We start from the raw sequence: 25,712 nt of genomic DNA on the forward strand, positions 1-25,712 counted from the left end.
TAAAAGCTTATGGTAGTATATTTGTCCCAGTACTGACTACGATATTTAATAACTGCCTGGACACTTCCTCATTTCCTAGCATGTGGAAAACTGCTCGTGTTTTCCCAGTATTTAAGTCGGGCTCTAAAACAGATGTTTCTAATTATCGCCCGATTTCTCTACTATGTGCCACATCGAAGATCTTCGAACTGCCTCTTCACAAAATATTGTCTTTTAGTGTGAAAAACTCACTGATTCCAAATCAACATGGTTTTCTTGCTGGCCGCTCAACTATCACAAATCTTGCTAGTTTTATGACGCAGATGAGTTTGTTCCAGTTGAGTTTGTTCCAAACAATTCATGAATTTAAACATCTAATGAACATGTTTCTTGCTTCGGAACTGGATGTGTTGTATAAATGTTAATATGTTTGGTTACTGCATTAGTAATGGTACTAAGTGTTACTGTTAGCGAGCATTACTGGTCACTGCATTATTCATTATGTTCTTGTTGTAATTACTACATTAGTGATTATGTTCTGCTACTATGCCATTACTGTCATTATGTTATTACTGTATATAGTGATCGTGTTCTTATTGTATTAGTGATTATGTTCTTGTTAATTGATCACGTTCTAGAGAAATTGGAACTTTCGACTCCGCTGTCTCTGCTGCCCCAGCGAGGTAAGGCCTAGTCAGGGGGTTTAAGTCCTCCTTTTGCCTTGCCTCGCGGGCAAACGCTGTATGTGTTATGCCCAAATAAAGTTTACTTTTACTTTTTACTGGATCTCCACACCTATTTCTCTGAGAGGACAGGTTGACGTAATCTACTGTGACCTGAGCAAGGCTTTTGACGTAGTCAGCCACACACTGATTATGGTTAAACTTGCACACTTTGACGTTGACTTGTCGATTGTGAATATCTTGCACAGCTATCTGCTCAATAGATCTTGTTATGTTGCCGTAAATGGCCAAACCTCTTCTTTGTATAATGTGACTAGTGGGGTCCCTCAAAGGTCGGTATTAGGCCCACTCCTATTTTTAATTTACGTTAATGATGTTTCTTCTGCCATTCGTAATTCTTCTTTCCTCTTGTACGCCGATGATATCAAGATACTTAAGGACATTCATTCAGTTAACGACTGTCTCTTGCTGCAGTCATATTTGTGTTCTTTTTCCGAATGGCGCAACGGCAATGACCTTTCTCTGAATACCTCAAAGACAAAATTCGTGTCTAACACTCGCAAAACATCTAGCGTGTCATTTCAATACTCTGTCAATTCTGTGCCGTTATGCAAGGTTTATGAGATCAGTGATCTTGGTGTTGTTGTTGACAGCGCGTTAAACTTTTCTGCTCACGTTAAGCGTGCTGTTATGCGGGGCCTTCGTTCTCTCGGATGTGTTTGTAGAATATCTCGAGAATTCAGGTCTCCCATGGCCCTCCCCAAATTGTACACGGCAATACGTCTTCCGCAACTTGAGTATGCCTCCGTGATATGGAATGGTATTGCTCAGTCCAGCAGTAACACCATTCAACGAGTCCAGAAAAAATTCCTCAGCATATATAACAATCGCTTTGCTAAAAATGACTCTGGATCTCGTTCAAATACTGTTGAATTATTATCACTGCCATCACTTCACTGCCGACGAAATCGTTCTGATCTCTTATTTATGTACAAGCTAGTCCATGGTATCATATCCTGCCCTGTACTTCTCAATTGTGTTAATTTTCGAATTCCGCGTAACTTAACCAGAGAGAGCAGACCGTTTCATGTACCCGCCTGCTTCTTCGAACACTCTACCGTTCACAGAATACAGTCTTTATAAAAATTCGGCAGATCCCACGTACCGTGGGAGTCGATGTTATGCGAAGCATGCGGCGGGTAGGGGACTGTGGCGTAACTTTTTTTTACTGAGCGGCACGTTACAAAATGACGCTAAAGATTTGTATAAATTTTATACGCACACATATATATGTTGAAGAGCCGCATATGTGTTATATAAGCACTTGTTTACGGTTGGGTATACAACGTGGGTATTACCAACAAGCGATAAGCTGATATGTAGTGCTTATACGTGTCCCGATAACGCACGTACGTTTCACGAACCCGTGTACATGTGTGCAAGAAGTTCTTGACAGTTCTTGAACAAGCGCATCATCACGTAGATAAGCGAGCACCAGCAGCTGGTCATGACTTGTTATAGGATCCGGTCGTGATCGTGGTGACGAGGGCTCCATGTGTAGTGATGTATGTGGTGTGGTAGAGCTGTTGGAATTCGTGGATGCCTGGGTCATTTCGTCGACAAATTGTCTGTCGACAGAGCCGGCGACATGTCGGAACCTGAAGCCACCCATCGCGTTGGTGAGGTATAGGCTGTCGAGGCTGGTAGGCCTGGATAGTGCTACGTAGACCAAAATCAGTGGATGGTGTTTGTCGTATTCGTAGACTACCTGGGCGTATGTGGCCTACGTAGCCTAGTCTACAAAGCGGCTGTCAATCAATCTGGCATCATCCTCGGTCAGCATGAGGCCATCGCCCAGCCTCGTAAGAAATGAAGAGGACACTGCGCCGTTCTGGTGGAGGAAGTGCACTTTACGGTGCGGTGATGTATCATATGTAACTTTCGTTAATGTATTTCTCCAGGGTCGAGCAATGCTTCAATATAGCATGCTGAATCATAGGAATACAAACGTAATCTTTATTAGACTGCTATAAAAGCGGAGTCAACACTGGAACTACAAACGTTAATCTGATATGACGCCTCTATCGTAGGAGTAGTAGATATCGCAGGAGTATCATGTAGTGTTTACTGCTTTCTTGTAAAATTAGATAGCCAGCACCACAACCACAATTCACGTTGCACCGATATTACGCCTGCGTAGGCTGTTTTTCCAAACCAGTTTATACACCAGAACACAGCGAATTCAATGCGTGCCGCCATATTTAGACTGCGCGTCGCGCCATCTGTCGCAAGCGCGGCGAAGCAACACCGTGGGCTGCTATGGTAGCAGACGCTCCGCAAATCAAACGCGAAACTTCCCAACTTCAGTCCGACGGTAAGCATGTGTCCCGCCTTTCCTCGCCTGGAAATTTGTGCTGTTTCCTTGTGAAACGTCGAGAGGACCATACTCGACTGTGCAGAATGTCTACAGCACGTGCAGTGCAGACTGTGGAAGCAACTTCATCAGGTACGTATACGCCGTTACATCTGTACAAAACGTGCGCGCTGTGTGCGCGCGTGAGTCGTAATATCTCCTATTATTGGCATGCAGCCTGCGAAAGAGTACAGCAGTGATTTGGTACCGCATACTGCAGATTGCGCACTAAGTTTTGTGAGAAATCGGCATTTCAGCGCGGATCACGTAATAATTAGCGTACGCTTTGCAGACAGTTTCGCAGAACGAGATTTTTCCTGCACAAGCGCTGTTACAGCCATGTGTCTTGCTCACAAAAGCGTGTAATCACGGAGTTCCCCCGCAGTGTCGTTCATCGATCCCTTTTGGAAGCTGTTTGCGCGACTTTGGTAACGATTATGCTTTACAAAAGAAACTGAGGTACCGTATGTCAATATGATAGTGTGCACGGGCGGATCAGGATGTCCCTTATTACAGGCGTGCTGTGCGAACACATGGCGAAAATTTAGCTGTCCGAGACAGCGCCCAGGGGCGCAGGGGCGTAGCCAAGGGGGGGTTGGGGGGTCCAACCCCCCCGAAATTTTTCAGTTTTGCTTGCGTATATAGGCACACACACATACAAACGCACGCACGAACATACAGAAGTTTTTCTTCGAGATGGGGGGGAGGGGAGGTCTCAGATTCCTTTTATGTATGCTCGTGCGTTTGTTTGTATGTGCGCGCGTATATGTGTGTACACACACAAGATGTAAAAACTGGGGGGGGGGGGGGCGAGTTGTGTTTAGAGAGAGAAAGAGAAGGAATGTAGGAAAGGTGTTGAACCCCCCAAACAGATTCCTTGGCTATGGTCCTGCTTGAGCTTTTAATAATAGTAACTATCACCTGTGTCTATGATGTGAAGGGCATTGGTGTAAGTACTGTTTACTTATGTGTCACTGCTATGTATTCTGTGCAGATGCCTTATGTCCTCCCAAATTTGGGGACATCAAGGATTGGCAGGAGCACATGAAGCTCTGGCCACCTGTTCAAGAACACCACATTATCTACTACCTTTTAAAGACGAAGGCATGTGACCTCGAAGATGTGAATGCCATCAAAAGCACTGAAGCATACAACTACGTCGAAAGCGGGAAAGTAGGCTGCTTGCTTGTACACGAGGGCACAGCCACGCACTACATCTTCATCAAAGGAGACGTTGAAAGTGTGGCATCGGAGACTACCATCATCATCACTAGCAAGCATCACGGCTCGCCGGCTGCGTGTTCGGCTCGTGACGCTCGCGCTACGAGTGAACTCGGGTGTGCTTTGTTCCATGCTGATGTGGAATAAAGTGCCACAGATGTTTCGTTCTGCTTTGGACAGAGTTCTGGAGCGAAATCCTATCGGATAGTCTGCGCCATTGATGCGATGGGAAAGTACTGCCCCCACTCCTACAGGTGAAGCATCGCATTCCAACTTCAAAGGTTTGTTAGGGTCAAAGTGTGTCAAAAACTTTGACGCTTGTATGGCCTGCTTAACCTTTCGAACCGCTTCCTCATGTACCTGTTGCCATTTCCACGTAGCCCCCTTAGTTAGCAGATTGTATAATGGGGCCAGTACTGTGGAAAGGTTCGGCAAAAATTTGGCGCAATAGTTGATTAAGCCCAAGAAAGATTTCAGTTCGCTCACCGACTTGGGGACCGGTGCTTGGAGAACTGCTTCAATGTTGTCGTCATTCGGTTTGAGCCCATTAGCATCGACTCGATGTCCAAGAAAGGTGACTTCTTCTTGTCTGAATTTGCATTTCTTAATGTTTAGTCTGAGCCCATAGTCACGTAAGCGCTGCAGGACTTGCTTTAGCAATGAAGTGTCATTGCGCTTTTCGGCCACTATGATGTCATCCAGATAGGCTTGTACACCCGGAAGATCCTTGAACAGGGAATCCATATGCCTCTGGAAGATGGCCGGAGCTGAGCTAATTCCAAAAGGAAGCCTATTGAAGCCAAATAGGCCCTTGTGAGTGTTCATGACAGTCAGCTTCTTGGCCTCGTTATCCAGGGGCAGCTGGTTGTACGCTTGAGTCAAATCCAGTGTACTAAATACTTCACCGCCATTCAGCCTTGCAAAGATGTCGTCCACACGAGGTAATGGGTACTGCTCAGTCACGGTGGCCACGTTCACTGTCAGCCGAAAATCGCCACACAGTCGAATGGACCCATCAGTTTTAACTACTGGAACCACCGGCGTCGCCCATTCTGCTGCCATAACCGGTGATATAACGCCGTCTGCCACTAATCGGTCCAAAGCATCGGACACTTTGGTCGTCAAAGCATATGGCACCGTACGTGCTTTGCAAAAGCGGGGCGTGGCGTTTTCTTTCAAGATCAGCTTCACAGGTGGACCTTTGTATAGTCCTAAACCTGGCGAAAACACATCTTCGAACTCCTTGAGCAAGGTCTGAAGTTGCTGGCTTGTGCGGTCTTCCTTGCGCGTGTTGAGGTTTGCGACGAAATTTGGAATCATCATGGCCACTCCACAGTTGTTAAACGCCTTGATCGTGTCCCTTCCGCACAGCGCTGGTCCAGGAGTATCGACGATAACCAGGGTACCCTGTATGTCGTGTCCCTCACAGGTTGCTTTCATGTGCAGTTCTCCAACCACTGGAAGCTCTCCCAAAAAACACGACAGTCTAAGAGTGGTGCTGCTTGGAGGCGGCCATCTGCTTTGATTCTGCTTGAACAGGCTCATTGAGATAACACTCACGGGGGACCCCGTATCGATCAACATAGTAACAGGCACACCATCCCAAGTGATTTTTTGAAAATTGGCTTAACCATGCGGCCATCAGTCGTTTTATGAGCCACTAGTGTGTAAAGTTTCTTCTCATCTCCCGAGCTGTCATCAGATACTGCCGACAGGGCGTAAGCACCACGGGGCTTCCACTGAGTTTGTCCTGGGCACATTCGAGCGAGATGCCCTCGTTTACCGCACCGGCGGCATATCGTACGGACATGATAGCACTGCTCGTTCGAGTGAGCTTCACTACCACACCTCTGGCAAGATGTCATGCTTTCGGCCTTCGGTTGCCCTTTTCTTGGCCGGTTCTGCGGCCGCGTGAAGTGGATGGTACTCTGATCCGCAGATTGCATGGTTCTAGCATTAGCGGCAGCGTTCTGGGCTCAGATAACGAAATCCTCTGCTTCCGTAAGCGTCAGCTTCCTCAAGATCAGCAGATGTCGTCTCACATCTTCATCCAAGACTCCACACACGATTCGGTCTCGCAGCATGCGTTCGAGAGACGATCCGAAATTGCACTTTTCTGCTAGCCGCCTAATTTCTGCAATAAATTCCTGTACACTCTCTCCTTCTTGTTGTGATCGCGTGAAGAAAGCATAACTTGCCGCTATTCGTTGACTTCCGGGGCGTAGTACTCTTCGAGGTGCTTTACGGCGTCGTCGTAGTTGAGTGCGTCTTCGTCGTGTTGTGGCATCGGAGACTACCATCATCATCACTAGCAAGCATCACGGCTCGCCGGCTGCGTGTTCGGCTCTTGACGCTCGCGCTACGAGTGAACTCGGGTGTGCTTTGTTCCATGCTGATGTGGAATAAAGTGCCACAGATGTTTCGTTAATTGAGTGGCGTGCTTCATAACAGTGGCGACGAAGACAACGAGGACTTCAACGAGTCCTGGACCCGCAGAGCCATGAGCGTGGGACGGCCACCAGTGTTTGAGGGAACGTGGTCAACGTTCCGAGTTCGCCTCGAAGCATACTTCGAAGCGCAAGACATCACGGACGCGACGAAGCGACGAGCGGTGTTAGTGGCCTCGCTACCGGCAGCGCGATTCGAGTGATCCAGGGACGTTGCCATCCGAGGCAAATCAACGCACTCAACTACGACGACGCCGTAAAGCACCTCGAAGAGTACTACGCCCCGGAAGTCAACGAAATAGCGGCAAGTTATGCTTTCTTCACGCGATCACAACAAGAAGGAGAGAGTGTACAGGAATTTTATTGCAGAAATTAGGCGGCTAGCAGAAAAGTGCAATTTCGGATCGTCTCTCGAACGCATGCTGCGAGACCGAATCGTGTGTGGAGTCTTGGATGAAGATGTGAGACGACATCTGCTGACCTTGAGGAAGCTGACGCTTACGGAAGCAGAGGATTTCGTTATCTGAGCCCAGAACGCTGCCGCTAATGCTAGAACCATGCAATCTGCGGATCAGAGTACCATCCACTTCACGCGGCCGCAGAACCGGCCAAGAAAAGGGCAACCGAAGGCCGAAAGCATGACATCTTGCCAGAGGTGTGGTAGTGAAGCTCACTCGAACGAGCAGTGCTATCACGTCCGTACGATATGCCACCGGTGCGGTAAACGAGGGCATCTCGCTCGAATGTGCCCAGGACAAACTCAGTGGAAGCCCCGTGGTGCTTACGCCCTGTCGGCAGTATCTGATGACAGCTCGGGAGATGAGAAGAAACTTTACACACTAGTGGCTCATAAAACGACTGATGGCCGCATGGTTAAGCCAATTTTCAAAAAAATCACTTGGGATGGTGTGCCTGTTACTATGTTGATCGATACGGGGTCCCCCGTGAGTGTTATCTCAATGAGCCTGTTCAAGCAGAATCAAAGCAGATGGCCGCCTCCAAGCAGCACCACTCTTAGACTGTCGTGTTTTTGGGAGAGCTTCCAGTGGTTGGAGAACTGCACATGAAAGCAACCTGTGAGGGACACGACATACAGGGTACCCTGGTTATCGTCGATACTCCCGGACCAGCGCTGTGCGGAAGGGACACGATCAAGGCGTTTAACAACTGTGGAGTGGCCATGATGATTCCAAATTTCGTCGCAAACCTCAACACGCGCAAGGAAGACCGCACAAGCCAGCAACTTCAGACCTTGCTCAAGGAGTTCGAAGATGTGTTTTCGCCAGGTTTAGGACTATACAAAGGTCCACCTGTGAAGCTGATCTTGAAAGAAAACGCCACGCCCCGCTTTTGCAAAGCACGTACGGTGCCATATGCTTTGACGACCAAAGTGTCCGATGCTTTGGACCGATTAGTGGCAGACGGCGTTATATCACCGGTTATGGCAGCAGAATGGGCGACGCGCTGGTTCCAGTAGTTAAAACTGATGGGTCCATTCGACTGTGTGGCGATTTTCGGCTGGCAGTGAACGTGGCCACCGTGACTGAGCAGTACCCATTACCTCGTGTGGACGACATCTTTGCAAGGCTGAATGGCGGTGAAGTATTTAGTACACTGGATTTGACTCAGCGTACAACCAGCTGCCCCTGGATAACGAGGCCAAGAAGCTGACTGTCATAAACACTCACAAGGGCCTATTTTGCTTCAATAGGCTTCCTTTTGGAATTAGCTCAGCTCCGGCCATCTTCCAGAGGCATATGGATTCCCTGTTCAAGGATCTTCCGGGTGTACAAGCCTATCTGGATGACATCATAGTGGCCGAAAAGCGCAATGACACTTCATTGCTAAAGCAAGTCCTGCAGCGCTTACGTGACTATGGGCTCAGACTAAACATTAAGAAATGCAAATTCAGACAAGAAGAAGTCACCTTTCTTGGACATCGAGTCGATGCTAATGGGCTCAAACCGAATGACGACAACATTGAAGCAGTTCTCCAAGCACCGGTCCCCAAGTCGGTGAGCGAACTGAAATCTTTCTTGGGCTTAATCAACTATTACGCCAAATTTTGCCGAACCTTTCCACAGTACTGGCCCCATTATACAATCTGCTAGCTAAGGGGGCTACGTGGAAATGGCAACAGGTACATGAGGAAGCGGTTCGAAAGGTTAAGCAGGCCATACAAGCGTCAAAGTTTTTGACACACTTTGACCCTAACAAACCTTTGAAGTTGAAATGCGATGCTTCACCTGTAGGAGTGGGGCAGGTACTTTCCCATCGCATCAATGGCACAGACTATCCGATAGGATTTCGCTCCAGAACTCTGTCCAAAGCAGAACGAAACTACTCCCAGCTAGAAAAGGAAGCGTTGGCCCTTGTATTCGGCGTGACTCGATTTAAGGACTACTTATATGGCAATCACTTTGTTTTGGTGACCGACCATAAACCCCTGACGGCTTTGTTTAACCCAGGAAAAGCCATTCCTCCCATGGCTGCGGCAAGGATTCAGAGGTGGGCACTTCTCTTGGACAATTACCATTACACATTGCAGTATCGCAGGGGAACAGAAACTCGAATGCTGATGCCTTAAGTCGCCTGCCATTACCAAACAAACTACACGATACCAGCACAGAAGATCCGCCAGAGTATGTCCTGTACTCGGAATGCTTGGAGAAAAGGCGATTAGTGTCAGAGACGTGGCACATTTTACAGAAACGGATCCTTTGCTGCAGCAAGTGAAGTTTTGGATCAAGAAAGGCTGGCCGAAATTTTTGTGTGAAGAGCAGATCCGCTTCCGGCCATACTTCAGTAAGAAGGCTGAACTCACGTACTACCAAGACTTAGTCTACTGGGGACACCGCATCGTGCTTCCACCGCTCTAAACCGACGTATCTTGGACTTGCTCCATGAACGCACCCAGGCATGGCGACCATGAAGAACATTGCAAGATCCCTGTTTTGGTTTCCGGGGCTAGACGGTGAGATCGAGCGATTGGTGCGGGAGTGTCCTGCTTGCGTACAGGCTGCAGCGATGCCTCCAGCGCAAACACCTGTACCATGGCCCACGACGGGAGAGAAATGGAGCCGGCTGCACGCTGACTATGCTGGTCCTATTGAAGGACACATGATACTGGTAGTCGTGGATTCCGAAACGAAGTGGATAGAAGCAGTCCCAACGAAATCTGCAACAGCAGAAGTGACAGTGGAGGCTCTCAGGGCGATGTTTGCAAGGTTCGGTCTACCTCGTACTCTTGTGACGGATAACGGACCTCAGTTCACGGGCTTCCACTTCCGCAATTTCCTGGCTCAGAACCAAGTAAAACACTTGACTACAGCGCCCTATCATCCACAATCAAATGGTTTAGCGGAGCGGGGCCGTAAGAACGTTGAAGGAAGGCTTGAAGAAAAACTATGAAATTCCGCTGCAAACTCGAATATCTAGACTTCGGTTCCGTTATCGCCGTACGCCAGTGAAGGAGGGCAAGTCACCAGCGGAGCTCTTGCTGGGATATCAAATAAGAACAAAACTCGACTGCATTATGCCGACCACCGAGGTCGTGAAAGCAAAGCCGTGCAATGAACGTGAACAGCGATGGCAGGCTGGACAGCGTGTTTGGACTCGAACTTTTCAGCCACGCAAAAAGTGGATACCAGGTATCGTGCGTGACCAGCAGGGAAAGCGCATGGTCACAGTGGACACGACTCAGGGAACGGAACGGCGGCATTTTGACCAAGTGCGACGGCGGGACGTTTCGGTCGACGAATCGTGCGACACCGACACGCTATCGCCCCGTCAAGAGCTTTCGGGCGAAAGCGCAAGCGATTCGCTGACTCCGGCAACTCAACCTTTGCGGCGCTCAATGCGACAGCGCCGTCCTCCAGATCGCTTGAACTTTTAAGAAGGGAAGAAGCCGTGGCATCGGAGACTACCATCATCATCACTAGCAAGCATCACGGCTCGCCGGCTGCGTGTTCGGCTCGTGACGCTCGCGCTACGAGTGAACTCGGGTGTGCTTTGTTCCATGCTGATGTGGAATAAAGTGCCACAGATGTTTCGTTAATTGAGTGGCGTGCTTCATAACAGAAAGGTCCCAGGCACTAAGTGCACCCCTACACAAAGCTTGGGTCTGCCTTCAACCCAGCGGCGGTGTCGTCACAGGAGACTGCTCTTGTATGGCTGGTGCAGCACGGGCTTGCAGCCACATTGGTACGTTGTTTTTACATATGTTACCACCCTATGCACCACAATGCCACTCAACTTGGCTGTCTGAATTATAGACTTCAGTTTTGCGAGATGCCCCTTCTCGAAATGCTAAATGAACTAAAAAAACTTACGTACTGTTGTGAACCATGCTTTAGCTACTCACTTTTTTTCAAGGTCACTTCGTCATTTTTGAACTTGCCTTTGGCACTCTTTTCAGTGAAAATGGGTAAAAAATTACTAAGAAATTTGTATAAAATTGTGTTCATAAAAGAAAATGAAGTTTATAAACCATTCGTAGCTACTGCACAGTCATGATAGCAAGGACGTATAACATTACAAAGACCACAACTTCATCCCCTTATAGCGTAGAAGAACAGGTATTCAGGCACACGTATGACAGGTATTCTGGCTACAGAGAAGAGCTAGGTGTACCTTACTGATATGAAGTGCAAATGTGTTTCATTTAAATTATTATTCAATACAACGAATATTTTGCATTAATTTTAGTCTACGGCACTTAACCTAATGGAAGGTTACCATCATTTTTTAAGATCAATATCAATATTGCAGGAGTTTTAAATGTGTGTCACTGGAAGGTTTTTATAAGTAGAACAACTCTTGTTTCAGGAGCTCTTCTCTGGAAGATAGAGTTTGCTGTAAGACTGGGCCTAACTGGTACTGCGTGCACTGACAAGAGTGCTGAGTGGAATCGTGGCACTAAGAAGAATGTACTCCCTGGACAAATCGAAGAAATGGACTTCACACTAAGAAGACAAATGGGAGCCTGAGAAACCAAATAGGGGGCAACGTCATCTGGAATTTCAAAAGTTTAAGGACCATAATTTACTTCTGAAAAGCTTTGAAACATGTCCATTGAAAGGTCTTGCCTCAGTACGGGGTACCATTTTAAACACAATACTAAATGCTCCACCTGCAGATCCTACAAATGAGACTCTCGATCTTGCAGTGCACCATCTCATGGCCTTCACAGTGATATAGGACCTGACAACTGCGAGTGCTGTGCCAATTTTTACAAAGATATGTAGACATACCTCTAAATGCTCAGCTTAAATTAGCAAAAGGAACAGTGGAGCAAAGTGGCAGTGTATGGGAAGGCAGCAGAAAAGTAAGAATTACTGCATCAATGACCTCTAAAATTCCAAAGCGCAAGCAAACTTTGCCAGAAAAAGCATTAGCACGCCTTCTGAAGCCTACTTTCCAAGGCAACAAGGCAACTGTGCATGGTACACAGTGTGAACCTCTAGCCAGGGAAGCATTTCAGCAAGAAACTGGCCTAATTGTGGCAAGATCAGGAACTATAGTGTCTCAAAGAGATCCATACCTATCTGCAAGCCGTGATGGACTAGTTGGCACAGATGCTATAATTGAAATTAAGTGTCCCTGCACAGAAGACTGCTCCTCTCTGATAGAAAGTGGAAAATATGATGTAAGGAAAGGAGATGATGGATATTTCCTTTCCAGGTCAGGCAGGGGGGGTTACTATAGTCAGGTACAATTCACCATTTATTGTTGTCAAAGGAATCATTGTTTCTTCTATGTCTGGACCAGGCGGAAAACGGTTCTCGTTAATTTGAACTATGACCCAGAATACTTGAGCTTCAACCTTACGAGAGTGCGCAACTTTTACTTTTCATTGTACCTTCCGGCCCTGGTAGATGACTCTGCGACTCAAAGCTCGACAGCACTTGAAGCATATGCCATGTTTCTAAGCACTGCTATGTAAATTATGTCAGCAAGGATAGTTACCTTGCAGTGTATTTATTTTAAATAATTTATTATGCTTTTTGTACGTGTGGACAAGGACGAGAACAGTTCTTGCTAATGTGAATAATGACCCAGAATACCTAATCTCCAGCCTTGTGCGAGAGTGCGGATGTTGCTTTTAATCGTATTTTCCAGCCCTGGTAGATAACTCTGATTCAAAGCTCGACAGCACTTGAAGTATATGTCATGTGTCTAAGCACTGCTATGTAAATAGTGACAGCAAGAGTTAACTTCCAGTAATGTGCACTATTTAAAATAATGTTTTACCTCCAGTAATCTGCAGCTGGAGAACAGCAAGGGTTATGATGCAACATCCTTTTTTTTCACTTGAAAGCCCTATCGAGGGGTGTAAAATAGGTTTAGCATCATATATGTACAGTATATAGAGTTTGGTCTCTTTAAAGGCTAACTGCAACGGAATTTCATTTTGGCGGAACATGTTGAAGACCGAAGCAATCTTGGCAAAGCCACAAGACTATTAATGATATTGTTTCCTAGTTATCAGTGTTTAAGGAGCACCAATACAGACGTGCACCCGATTCAGCACTCAGAGGTTGTGTCAAGGAGCCATGCATTCCAAGTTATGTGTCACTCTCAGTGAGCAGTAGTGGTGGTGTTTTATTTGCTTTAGTATCAAAAATGGCTACCTCTGCGAGTTTCTTGCAATGCTGTGACTAATACTAGCAAGAGATTTTGTATAAGAGCTGCCCTATATTTATGCTGTTTCAAACTGGGCGACAGTTTCCGTTGCAGTTGGCCTTTAAAAAACGTACAGCAAGGATCTGAGGTGGGAACATATCTCGTCCCAAGCTACTGTTGCAGCATTTAAAGCAGGAAGTGTTACAATATATGTTAAGCTTCAGAAGAGACACAATTTGTTTAATGCTTGTGATAACAGAGAACTCATAGTTGGTGCTGGCCCATCAATAAAAGCGACTTACAACCTTGTAAGTGACGATTATTTTTTTCACAAATAGCATACACTATAGACACTAGTGCTAAAAATTGCCAAAACAAATAACAAGAACCTTCTTTTGTGAATATTTATTAGAGTTCAAAAATTGCTATCACACGCTTGGTGCTTGCACAATAAGAACAGCTGGTTTCAGCAAGTTGTTACACTGCATTGTTTGCTCATGGCATATCTTTCACTGAATGCACTCAAACAAATTGCAGCTCTCACAGCAGAATCCCTCATGAAGCAAACAAGTTTACCAAAAACAATAAAGCGAAATAAGGCAGGCTTTTTCTGCAGCAAGAGTTGCCGAAAGCAATCCGGTACCCATGGTCACTTTTCGATAGAAATGAACTTTACACAAACAGCTTCTAATCTGGCATCACTGCTCACAGCGAATCAAACACGACTTTAAATTGCAAAGTCCAGCACAAACTACAACAATGTCGTTTACGAGTTTCTTGTGATGAGTTGGGACACTGTTCTTCAATATTCTGAATGGCTTGATACGATTTATTGCCCTTTCAACATGTATTCCTAGCGAAGCAATCCGCCTTGTTCTTGTAACCTCCACTACCTCAAGCCGTTTCCTTCCCTGTGTAAAAGCGGGCATATTTAGGCGAATGCCTTTTGCTTTCATTTCTTCACTCATCGTGAAGCCTCGATCAGCCATTACCTCATCACCACTTTCAAGGTAGCTGCAAAATCCAGAATCCTGAACAATAAAGCGATCAGAAGCTCGCCCACCATAGAATCTACTACAATAAGAACAGCTGGTTTCAGCAAGCTGTTACACTGCACTGTTTGCTCGTGGCATAACTTTCCCTGAATGCACTCAAATTGCAGCTCTCACAGCAGAATCCCTCATGAAGAGAACAAGTTTACCAAAAACAATAAAGCGAAATAAGGCAGGCTTTTTCTGCAGCAAGAGTTGTCGAAAGCAATCCGGTACCCATGGTCACTTTTGGATAGAAATGAACTTTACACAAACAGCTTCTAATCTGGCATCACTGCTCACCACGAATCAAACAGACTTTAAATTGCAAAGTCCAGCACAAACTACAACAATGTCGTTTACGAGTTTCTTGTGATGAATTGGGACACTGTTCTTCAATATTCTGAATGTCTTGATACATTTATTGCCCTTTCGACATGTATTCTTAGGGAAGCAATCCGCCTTGTTCTTGTAACCTCCACTTCCTCGAGCCTTTTCCTTCCCTGAGTAAAAGCAGGCATATTTAGGCGAATGCCTTTTGCTTTCATTTCTTCACTCATCGTGAACCTCGATCAGCCATTACCTCATCACCACTTTCAGGTAGCTGCAAAATCCAGAATCCTGACAATAAAGCGATCAGAAGCTCGCCCACCGTAGACTCTAGATACAAAAGTAATAAACCCGTTGGGGCTATTGCTACCAGAAATTTTCCCGTGTTCCCTCCTTTGTATTGGCTATATGTCTGGGCACGAGCATATAGCTTCTTGGGGCGCTGCATGTGCACTTCTGTGCAATCGATAATGCATCTAGTCCCCTTGTATCCACTCTCTTTGAATGTTTTTGGAAGTGACCTTTGTATGGTTTCTCGAGGCAGCCAGATTATCAAATGTCTTCTTGAAATGGCAGCTAGTGCTCGAAGAACAGTGCGGAAAATCTTGCCAGCAAGTGACACAGATATGGAAAAACGATGTGCCAAATCAGCATACAATAAGCCTAATCTAAGTCGCATCAAAGTTAGCAAAACGGCATCACTAATGCCTAACTTGAACTCAATGCTGACTTCACTATCCACAACCTTGACCAACTCGCAGAATGTGCAATAGCTCAAGCCAGTGTAAAACTGATACTGACCAGGCAATAATGAAAATACACTGTAGGATGATGTTTGGGTTCCTGCATCAACATATTTCACACCACAAGAAAAGTAGCAGTGGTCATGCAAAGGGCTTTCCGCACACTCTAGTGGAAATGTCCAATGGTACTGTTATTGCTCAGGCTCCGGTAATGAGGACGCTGTGGACAGCTCAACTGCGTGCAAAGTCTCTGCATCACATGCGTCAAAACAGGAAATTGGGGCTGCCTGCACCTGTTCAGCGCTTTCGACCACTACATAGTATGCAGGGTGGAAATCAAGTAGCTGGTTTGTAGGCTCCTGCAGTTCATGGGCATACAGTCTTACGGTGTTTGTAGTTTCTTCTACATCTGTGTTGAAGTGATCAGGTGTTGCCACTTGTACAGTTTCACTCGTGGCATCCTCTGCAGGCAGGTAATCAGACGTCACTGGCTGTGATGTGTGCACATAGTGCTCAAACGGTTGTCGCTCTTGTAGAGTGACAGCAGCTGGTACTTGTGTGTGAACGCTGAACAAGGCAGATGGGCTTCCACTGACAGGCACGATGTCGTCCTCCACACTTCCCCTTTGACCATGGTCACTACTGCGTTGGTCACAATCTGCAACACCATGACGAGGTCGTTTGACAGGGCATACTGCCTGCCTGACGAGCTGACGCCTGCCTTTTACCACCTGCACATTGAAGGCAAAATGTACATAGCTTTGATTTAAGTCATCGTGTTGCTATCTTCAGGTACTTGCACATTTAGAAGCTGCATAAATAAGAACTGTAACAGCTTAACAGGTGCCCCTTCTGCTACGAGACAGTTGTCAATTCTGGTGAATAGCGGTCACCATCCAAAGGTATAAAATGATGTACAAGTCATAACATGGTGCAATGATGTCATCGTGTCCACTATGTCTGGTAACACCACAATGTGAACCTTGGTCTGCAGTGTCATGTGTGAAATATCCATAATGACTCTTGCCTTGTTTGTAGGAGTCAAATAGGAATATTTTTGAAGCGAAAGCCTTAGATGCCTCATCAAACACAAAAATTGACCGTCGGCGGTGTCAACACGATGATGCAAAAAATACCTGTCACCATAACGTCACAGATCCCAAAATGTGTAACGTTGCATAACGGGACGTCATGTGATGACGTCTTCACACGACATTATTGCTTTGCATTGCCTCCGTGAATAGTGCGCCAATCACGGTAGCAATGCAGAACCAGCTGAGGGACTGTGAACTTGCAATGCCTCCGATCCTGGAGGCAGTGCAACACCTCTCTAGTTGCAGAAAGCTTTCGGAGGGGAGTGTGGGAGGATCACTACATCGACCGAGAAGAAAAAGAACCCCTAGGCCGCGGGATTGAATCCTGCATTTTTGATGGAGGCGAAAATGCTTGAGGCCCGTGTGCTCAGATTTAGGTGCACAGTAAAGAACCCAAGTGTCAGTGGCATAGGCAAAAATTTTTTTCGGGGGGGGGGGGGGAGGCTTCTTGATCTAAAGTGTGGGCCGGGCAGGCAGATGTGGCCGAGTCATTTTTTGCTCTGTATGCGATGGCAGAACATTTTTGGGGGGGAGGGGGGGGGCACGGGCCCGGTGTGCCACCGCCTGCCTGTGTTCAAAATTTCCGGAGCACTCCACTACGGTGCCTCTCATAGTCATATTGTGGTTTTGGGACGTTAAACCCCAAAAATCCAATCTTATCAGCGAATGCATTAAGCGCTTAAAACCATCCTTATCATGTGGCCCAGATGGCATCGCCTCCGCCATACTAAAAGCATATGGTACTATATTTGTCCCAGTACTGACTACGATATTTAATAACTGCCTGGACACTTCCACATTTCCTAGCATGTGGAAAACTGCTCGTGTTTTCCCAGTATTTAAGTCGGGCTCTAAGACAGATGTTTCTAATTATCGCCCGATTTCTCTACTATGTGCCACATCAAAGATCTTCGAACTGGCTCTTCACAAAATATTGTCTTTTAGTGTGAAAAACTCACTGATTCCAAATCAACATGGTTTCTTGCTGCCGCTCAACTACCACAAATCTTGCTAGTTTCATGACGCAGATCTCCACACCTATTTCTCAAGAGAGGACAGGTTGACGTAATCTACTGTGACCTGAGCAAGGCTTTTGACGTAGTCAGCCACACACTGATTATGGTTAAACTTGCGAACTTTGACGTTGACTTGTCGATTGTGAATCTCTTGCACAGCTTCTGCTGAATAGATCTTGTTATGTTGCCGTAAATGGCCAAACCTCTTCTTTGTATAAGTGACTAGTGGGGTCCCTCAAGGGTCGGTATTAGGCCCACTCCTATTTTAATTTACGTTAATGATGTTTCTTTTGCCATTCGTAATTCTTCTTTCCTCTTGTATGCCGATGACATCAAGATATTTAAGGAAATTCATTCAGTTAACGACTGTCGCTTGTTGCAGTCAGATTTGTGTTCTTTTTCCGAATGGTGCAACGGCAATAACCTTTCTCTAAATACCGCAAAGACAAAATTCATGTCTATCACTCGCAAAACATCTAGCGTGTCATTTCAATACTTTGTCAATTCTGTGCCGTTATGCAAGGTTTATGAAATCAGTGATCTTGGTGTTGTTGTTGACAGCGCGTTAAACTTTTCTTCTCACGTTAAGCGTGCTGCTATGCGGGGCCTTCGTTCTCTCGGATGTGTTTGTAGAATATCTCGAGAATTCAGGTCTCCCATGGCCCTACACAAATTGTACACGGCAATATGTCTTCCGCAACTTGAGTATGCGTCCGTGATATGGAATGGCATTGCTCAATCAGCGGTAACACCACTGAACGAGTCCAGAAAAAATTCCTCAGCATATATAACCATCGCTTTGCTAAAAATGACTCTGGATCTCGTTCAAATACTGCTGAGTCATTATCACTGCCATCACTTCACTGCCGACGAAATCGTTCTGATCTCTTATTTCTCTACAAGCTAGTCCACGGTTTCATATCCTGCCCTGTACTTCTCAATTGTGTTAATTTTCGAATTCCGCGTAAGTTAACCAGAGAGAACAGACCGTTTCATGTACCCGCCTGCTTCTTCCAACACTCTACCGTTCACAGAATACAAAGTCTTTATAATATTAATTTTCTTGATCTTGACGTTTTCATAGTCCACAATCACTGTTTTTATCCGAGCTTTGCACTGCTTGACATAGTATGGCACAGTGTACAAAGTCTTCCCTTCTCCGTCTTTCCGCATAGTTGTATATGGTGCAATCTAATTTTTATTCCCCTTCAATATTTCTCATATTGTCTTATTTTACTCTCCTCCCCTTTAGTGTTGATTTCTCTTTGTCTACGTGTTTTTGCTCTTTTTATTTCTGAAGACTGTCTGTATTGTATTGTTTATTTTTATTGATTTTATTTTTGCGTGCGCCTGCACAAAGACCTCACGGTTGTTCCTGGGCACGTTAAATAAATGATTGATTGATTGATTATTATTATTATTATTATTATTATTATTATTATTATTATTATTATTATTTATTATTATTATTTATATTATTATTATTATTATTATTATTATTATTAAGGAAAACGAGAAGACAGCTTTCGCCTTCAAGTCGTCTAAGGCGAATGCATAAGGGACCCTGTTAACTTGTTATAGTGGTTGCGATATTTTTTTTTCCTTCATGAAGCAATACTAATAAATGCAGCGAAGATGTTAAGCACTCAAAGAGAAACACACACGGCCAAATGCATTGTGCAAACCCTTAAGAGCACTACACTGGAATGAGTGCTAAACCAGCATGCATTGGAAATATTGGAAGTGCAGTGTTTACAACATTAATCCGTATGCGCAGTCAAAACAACATATGTGGGTCAGATGCAGGTATATATGTGCAGTTGCAGCGCACTCTGACAGAGTACGTAAACGTAAAATGAACGCCCCCACCACTCCGCCTCGTCAGGAACAACACGGGGAATGCACTTTGATTCCATGAAACTAGCCCATTAACTGCAGCCTCAATTAATACCGGTGTCACACGGTCACTTGTGATCGCGATCGGGCGTGATCCGGATCGAACTTCTTGATCGTGACTGGTTCATTTAAGCAAGTTGCAAAAGGGAGCCAGTCAGTGTTGATAATTTTGATTCCTGTTGGGCTTAATCGTGATCAGCAGTGCACCGAGTAACACCTGTATAACAGCTTGTTCGAAGCCATACCAGCTTGCTGACGCTCCTGGTTTAAAAAATTTAAAAATCCATGTTTAAAACCAACAGACTGATCTCTGTTCCGCACAACAGCACTCACGCAATGTAATAAATTGTTCATTTTCACGTATTCAATAGAAAAAACGACAGCTGCGAGCATGAGCACGCAGCTGTTTGGAAGCTCTGCACGGATAAAAACTTGAAAAGGCTCACCTTTTTGGTGTCGAAGAATTGGCACGGGGTTTAGCTCGGAAGGCTTGTTGTCCAGAAAGTGCTCGGAACATACCTGCGTATCACGCGAATTACTGGTGTAAAACGAAATAGTTGGCGTCACGCTTGAATACACGCAGTAAGTGTACTTACTCGTGCATTTGCACTGGGCTCGTAGTTTTTCCTGTTCACTGCAATTATCCACTGGCGGCGAAGCTCGGCGTTTTTCGTTGCGGATGGAAATCTGTGCAAGCTGAAAACGCCGCACCGGCACGATTCCCGCGTTGAGTTGTGATCTTCACAGACAGCGCTCAGTAATTTCTTCCTCTTGCGCTGGTTGTTTTGACATCCAAACACGACGCAGTGGTGCCCAGACGACGTCTTGTAAGCGGAAGCGGCGGGAACGGGCACTTTTTCGCATTTTAAAGTCCCAGAGCTGCCGCTTGCCATGTTAACTTATGGTAAAGGATACACGCCTCGGCAGCCCAGCAGAAAATGGCCGGGGCGTCTGGGTGCGAGAGTATCCCGCCGGCAGCCTGGGTGCGAGACTGGCGTGCTCTGGTGTATAGGCCTGGCGTGGCTCAGTTGTAGAATACCTGATTGCCACGCAGAATGCTTGGGTTCGATTCCTCCTGGGATCCTAATTTTCATTATTTCCATTCGTTGAGTCAACGCTGCCGATGTTGGTTTTCCTTAGCGTTTTAGCATTTAAGTAACCAATGTCTGTTCTCGCCGTTCCTGGGTAGATATGAACTGTCAATCACCTGTGGCACATACCCGTACACCGCGGGCCATGGTAAACACGTATGTGCCACACGTGTCTAGTTGAAAGTGTTTGACGACGTACGCGACAGGATTTTAACGTTATTCATGTCATGACCCGGCAATCATATTCGTCAAATCCTCTTACCCTCCCATGCAAAGTTTGGTCTACACCAAATTAAGGAGGCGATCATGAGAGCACCCAGACGTAGGCGGCTAGATAGATAGATAGATAGATAGATAGATAGATAGATAGATAGATAGATAGATAGATAGATAGATAGATAGATAGATAGATAGATAGATAGATAGATAGATAGATACGTAGATAGAAACGCTCAAAGTGCCAGAGGTTCGCTAAGAAATGCTTCGCATTTAATATTAATTTTCTTGATCTTGACGTTTTTCATAGTCCACAATCACTGTTTTTATCCGAGCTTTGCACTGTTTTGACATAGTATGGCACAATGTACAAAGTCTTCCCTTCTCCGTCTTTCTGCATAGTTGTATATATGCAATCTAATTTTTTATTCCCCTTCAATATTTCTCATGTTGTCTTATTTTACTCCTCCCCTTTTGTGTTCATTTCTCTTTGTCTACGTGTTCTTGCTCTTTTTATTTCTGAAGACTGTCTGTATTGTATTGTTTATTTTTATTGTTTTTTGCGTGCGTCTGCACAAAGACCTCACGGTTGTTCCTGGGCACGTTAAATAAATTATTGATTATTATTATTATTATTATTATTATTATTATTATTATTATTATTATTATTATTATTATTATTATTATTATTATTATTATTTGGTGTGAAAAACTCATTGATTCCAAATCAACATGATTTTCTTGCTGGCCGCTCAACTACCACAAATCTTGCTACTTTCATGACGCAGATCTCCTACCCTATTTCTCAGACAGGACAGGTTGACGTAATCTACTGTGACCTGAGCAAGGCTTTTGACGTAGTCAGCCACACACTGATTATGGTTAAACTTGCACACTTTGACGTTGAATTGTCGATTGTGAATCTCTTGCACAGCTATCTGCTCAATAGATCTTGTTATGTTGCCGTAAATGGCCAAACCTCTTCTTTGTATTAAGTGACTAGTGGGGTCCCTCAAGGGTCGGTATTAGGCCCACTCCTATTTTTAATTTACGTTAATGATGTTTCTTTTGTCATTCGTAATTCTTCTTTCCTCTTGTATGCCGATGACATCAAGATATTTAAGGAAATTGATTCAGTTAACGACTGTCGCTTGCTGCAGTCAGATTTGTGTTCTTTTTCTGAATGGTGCAACGGCAATAACCTTTCTCTAAATACCTCAAAGACAAAATTCATGTCTATCACTCGCAAAACATCTAGCGTGTCATTTCAATACTCTGTCAATTCTGTGCCGTTATGCAAGGTTTATGAAATCAGTGATCTTGGTGGTGTTGTTGACAGCGCGTTAACCTTTTCTTCTCACGTTAAGCGTGCTGCTATGCGGGGCCTTCGTTCTCTCGGATGTGTTTGTAGTATATCTCGAGAATTCTGGTCTCCCATGGCCCTACACAAATTGTACACGGCAATATGTCTTCCGCAACTTGAGTATGCGTCCGTGATATGGAATGGCATTGCTCAATCCAGCGGTAACACCATTGAACGAGTCCAAAAAAAATTCCTCAGCATATATAACCATCGCTTTGCTAAAAATGACTCTGGATCTCGTTCAAATACTGCTGAATCATTATCACTGCCATCACTTCACTGCCGACGAAATCGTTCTGATCTCTTATTTCTTTACAAGCTAGTCCATGGTATCATATCCTGCCCTGTACTTCTCAATTGTGTTAATTTTCGAATTCCGCGTAAGTTAACCAGAGAGAACAGACCGTTTCATGTACCCGCCTGCTTCTTCCAACACTCTACCGTTCACAGAATACAAAGTCTTTATAATATTAATTTTCTTCATCTTGACGTTTTTCATAGTCCACAATCATTGTTTTTATCCGAGCTTTGCACTGTTTTGACATAGTATGGAACAATGTACAAAGTCTTCCCTTCTCCGTCTTTCCGCATAGTTGCATATGTGCAATCTAATTTTTTATTCCCCTTCAATATTTCTCATATTGTCTTATTTTACTCCTCCCCTTTTGTGTTCATTTCACTTTGTCTACGTGTTTTTGCTCTTTTTATTTCTGAAGACTGTCTGTATTGTATTGTTTATTTTTATTGATTTTTTTTTTGCGTGCGCCAGCACAAAGACCTTACGGTTGTTCCTGGGCACGTTAAATAAATCATTGATTGATTGATTGATTATTATTATTATTATTATTATTATTATTATTATTATTATTATTATTATTATTATTATTATTATTACTATTATTATTATTATTATTATTATTACTATTATTATTTCGTTACGAAGCTGAGCCCAGGCAACACTGCTGCTGACATCAAAAAACATACTGCTTCATTGGATATGTCTCGCATCTCCTGCCGGCGACTTCAAACAGGATTCCAGTCATATTCTTCATTCTACATCGAAGTTGACGAGGAAACACTACAACGCCTGAATGACCCTTCGATGTGGCCCCTCGGACGCCTCTTCAAGCCATTTCGTGGGGAGCTGTGCGATGGCATGCTTCATCCCTCTGAGCTACTGCCTGGAATCGAAAGTGGCGTGTAACGTAGACATATTCTACTAAAATGCTCGGGGTCTGCGTACCAAGACACTCGAGTTTTTCTCTAATGTTCTTTCGTCTTCTTTTCCTATCAATGCTATTTCTGAAACCTGGCTCGGCACTGAAATTCCCTCATCGGACTTTTTTCCCCCGACCTACACCGCCTTCCGCAGTGACCGAGATTTCGGTAAAACCAAACAGAAAGGCGGTGGCCTGCTGAGTGCCATTGACAATTCACTGAAATCCGTTAGACGGAAAGACCTAGACACTATCAAAGAATCGATCTGGCTAGAAATCAATCTTGAGCGCCGTGAAAAGTTGTTGATTGGATGTTTCTATTTACCACCCAGCATTTCCCCTGCCTCGTTTCATGATGTCATGTCTTCTACTGAACTTGTGATATCTTCTCATAGTGGGCACAGAATTATTGTTCTTGGGGATTTCAATGCACCTGGAATTGAGTGGAGCACGCTTACCTTTTCTCATTACAACCATTTCATAGAGAAAAAGTACAGCCTGCTCTTTGAATTTGTGGCGTTTAATTCCCTAGTGCAACATAATTCAGTCGTCAATTCCAGTGGCAACGTCTTAGACCTGTGTGTGTCAAACGATCAACTCCTTGAAGTTTCCCGCTCCAACATCTCTCTTGTACGTCCGGACAAATTCCACCCACCACTTAACGTAAGATTATCCGCATCAGCCGAAACAACGAGCTACAGCGGTTACGTAAACAAATCTCCAGGATTTGCTTTCAAGCGAGGTGATTACACGGGCCTCTATCATCACTTGTTCACCGTTGAGCGGTCACAGGTTACTGACAAACCGAATCTTGAAGACCGGGTTGATCGGTTTACGGAGCTTGTACTGAGCGGCATGCGTAATTTTATTCCCCTATATACACCTAAACAACGTAAATATCCCCACTGGTTCTCACCTGAGCTTATCAGTGCACTGAAGCATAAAGACCGCACACACAGGAAATCTAAATGTTCTCCATCCAGCAAGTGGAAGAAAGAGTTCAGCTTTTTTCGAACTCTCTCTAAACGCCTATATAAACGGGATCATATTTCGTATATTGAATTCTTAGAAAAAAGCGCCTCTGACAGGCCGGCTGAGTTTTGGAAGTATGTACGTAAACGGTCTAGCAAAAGTGGAGAGTCCTTCAGTATAGTGGAATCAAATGGGGTAGAAGTGCATGCCGTCGCTGACTGTTTTGCCACGCATTTCTCATCCGATTATCAGGGTCGATTAGCGGAACATGGGAGAGGCCTTTGCCCTGTAGTGGGCGTAGACAGGCTGACGATGATGATAAGGCCTCAGACTCTAGCACTGATATCAGAAAACAGCCCAAGGCAGTTGGCTCATCCAGTGCTTTGTCGCTGGATGAAAATCTTATCTGCGAATGAATTAAGCGCTTAAAACCGTTCTTATCATGTGGCCCAATTGGCATCCCCTCCGCCATACTAAAAGCTTATGGTAGTATATTTGTCCCAGTATTGACTACGATATTGAATAACTGCCTGAACACTTCGACATTCCCTAGCATGTGGAAAACTGCTCGCGTTTTCCCAGTATTTAAGTCGGGCTCTAAGACAGATATTTCTAATTATCGCCCGATTTCTCTACTATGTGCCACATCAAAGATCTTCGAACTGGCTCTTCACAACATATTGTCCTTTAGTGTGAAAAACTCATTGATTCCAAATCAACATGGTTTTTTTGCTGTCCGCTCAACTGCCACAAATCTTGCTACTTTCATGACGCAGACCTCCACACCTATTTCTCAGAGAGGTCAGGTTGACGTAATCTACTGTGACCTAAACAAGGCTTTTGACCTAGTCAGCCACACACTGATTATGGTTAACCTTGCGAACTTTGAAGTTGACTTGTCGATTGTGATTCTCTTGCACAGCTATCTGCTCAATAGATCTTGTTATGTTGCCGTAAATGGCCAAACCTCTTCTTTGTATAAAGTGACTAGTGGGGTCCGCCAAGGATCGGTATTAGGCCCACTCCTATTTTTAATTTACGCTAATGATGTTTCTTTTGCCATTCGTAGTTCGTCTTTCCTCTTGTATGCCGATGACATCAAGACATTTAAGGAAATTCATTCAGTTAATGACTGTCGCATGCTGCAGTCAGATTTGTCGTCGTTTTTCAAATGGTGCAATGGGAATAACCTTTCTTTGAATACCTCTAAGACAAAATTCATGTCTATCACTCGCAAAACATCTAGCGTGTCATTAGTACTCTGTCAATTCTGTGTTGATATGCAAGGTTTAGGAAATCAGTGATCTTGGTGTTGTTGACAGCACGTTAAACTTTTCTGCTCACGTTAAGCGTGCTGCTGTGCGGGGCCTTCGTTC

The 25,712-nt window shown here is 44.8% G+C and overlaps 1 protein-coding gene across 1 annotated transcript; it reads right to left on the reverse strand.

The window, feature by feature from the left end:
• Positions 1 to 4,782: 4,782 nt before the first annotated feature.
• LOC119377138 (uncharacterized protein K02A2.6-like) lies at positions 4,783 to 5,841 on the reverse strand (the record flags this gene model as incomplete). Its single annotated transcript, XM_037646728.1, has 1 exon — positions 4,783 to 5,841. A coding segment is annotated over exon 1 (1,059 nt), but the record flags the coding sequence as incomplete, so codon positions are not given.
• Positions 5,842 to 25,712: the final 19,871 nt, after the last annotated feature.

Source organism: Rhipicephalus sanguineus, unplaced genomic scaffold (genome assembly GCF_013339695.2).
Source record: "Rhipicephalus sanguineus isolate Rsan-2018 unplaced genomic scaffold, BIME_Rsan_1.4 Seq3646, whole genome shotgun sequence".
Lineage (NCBI taxonomy): Eukaryota > Metazoa > Arthropoda > Arachnida > Ixodida > Ixodidae > Rhipicephalus > Rhipicephalus sanguineus.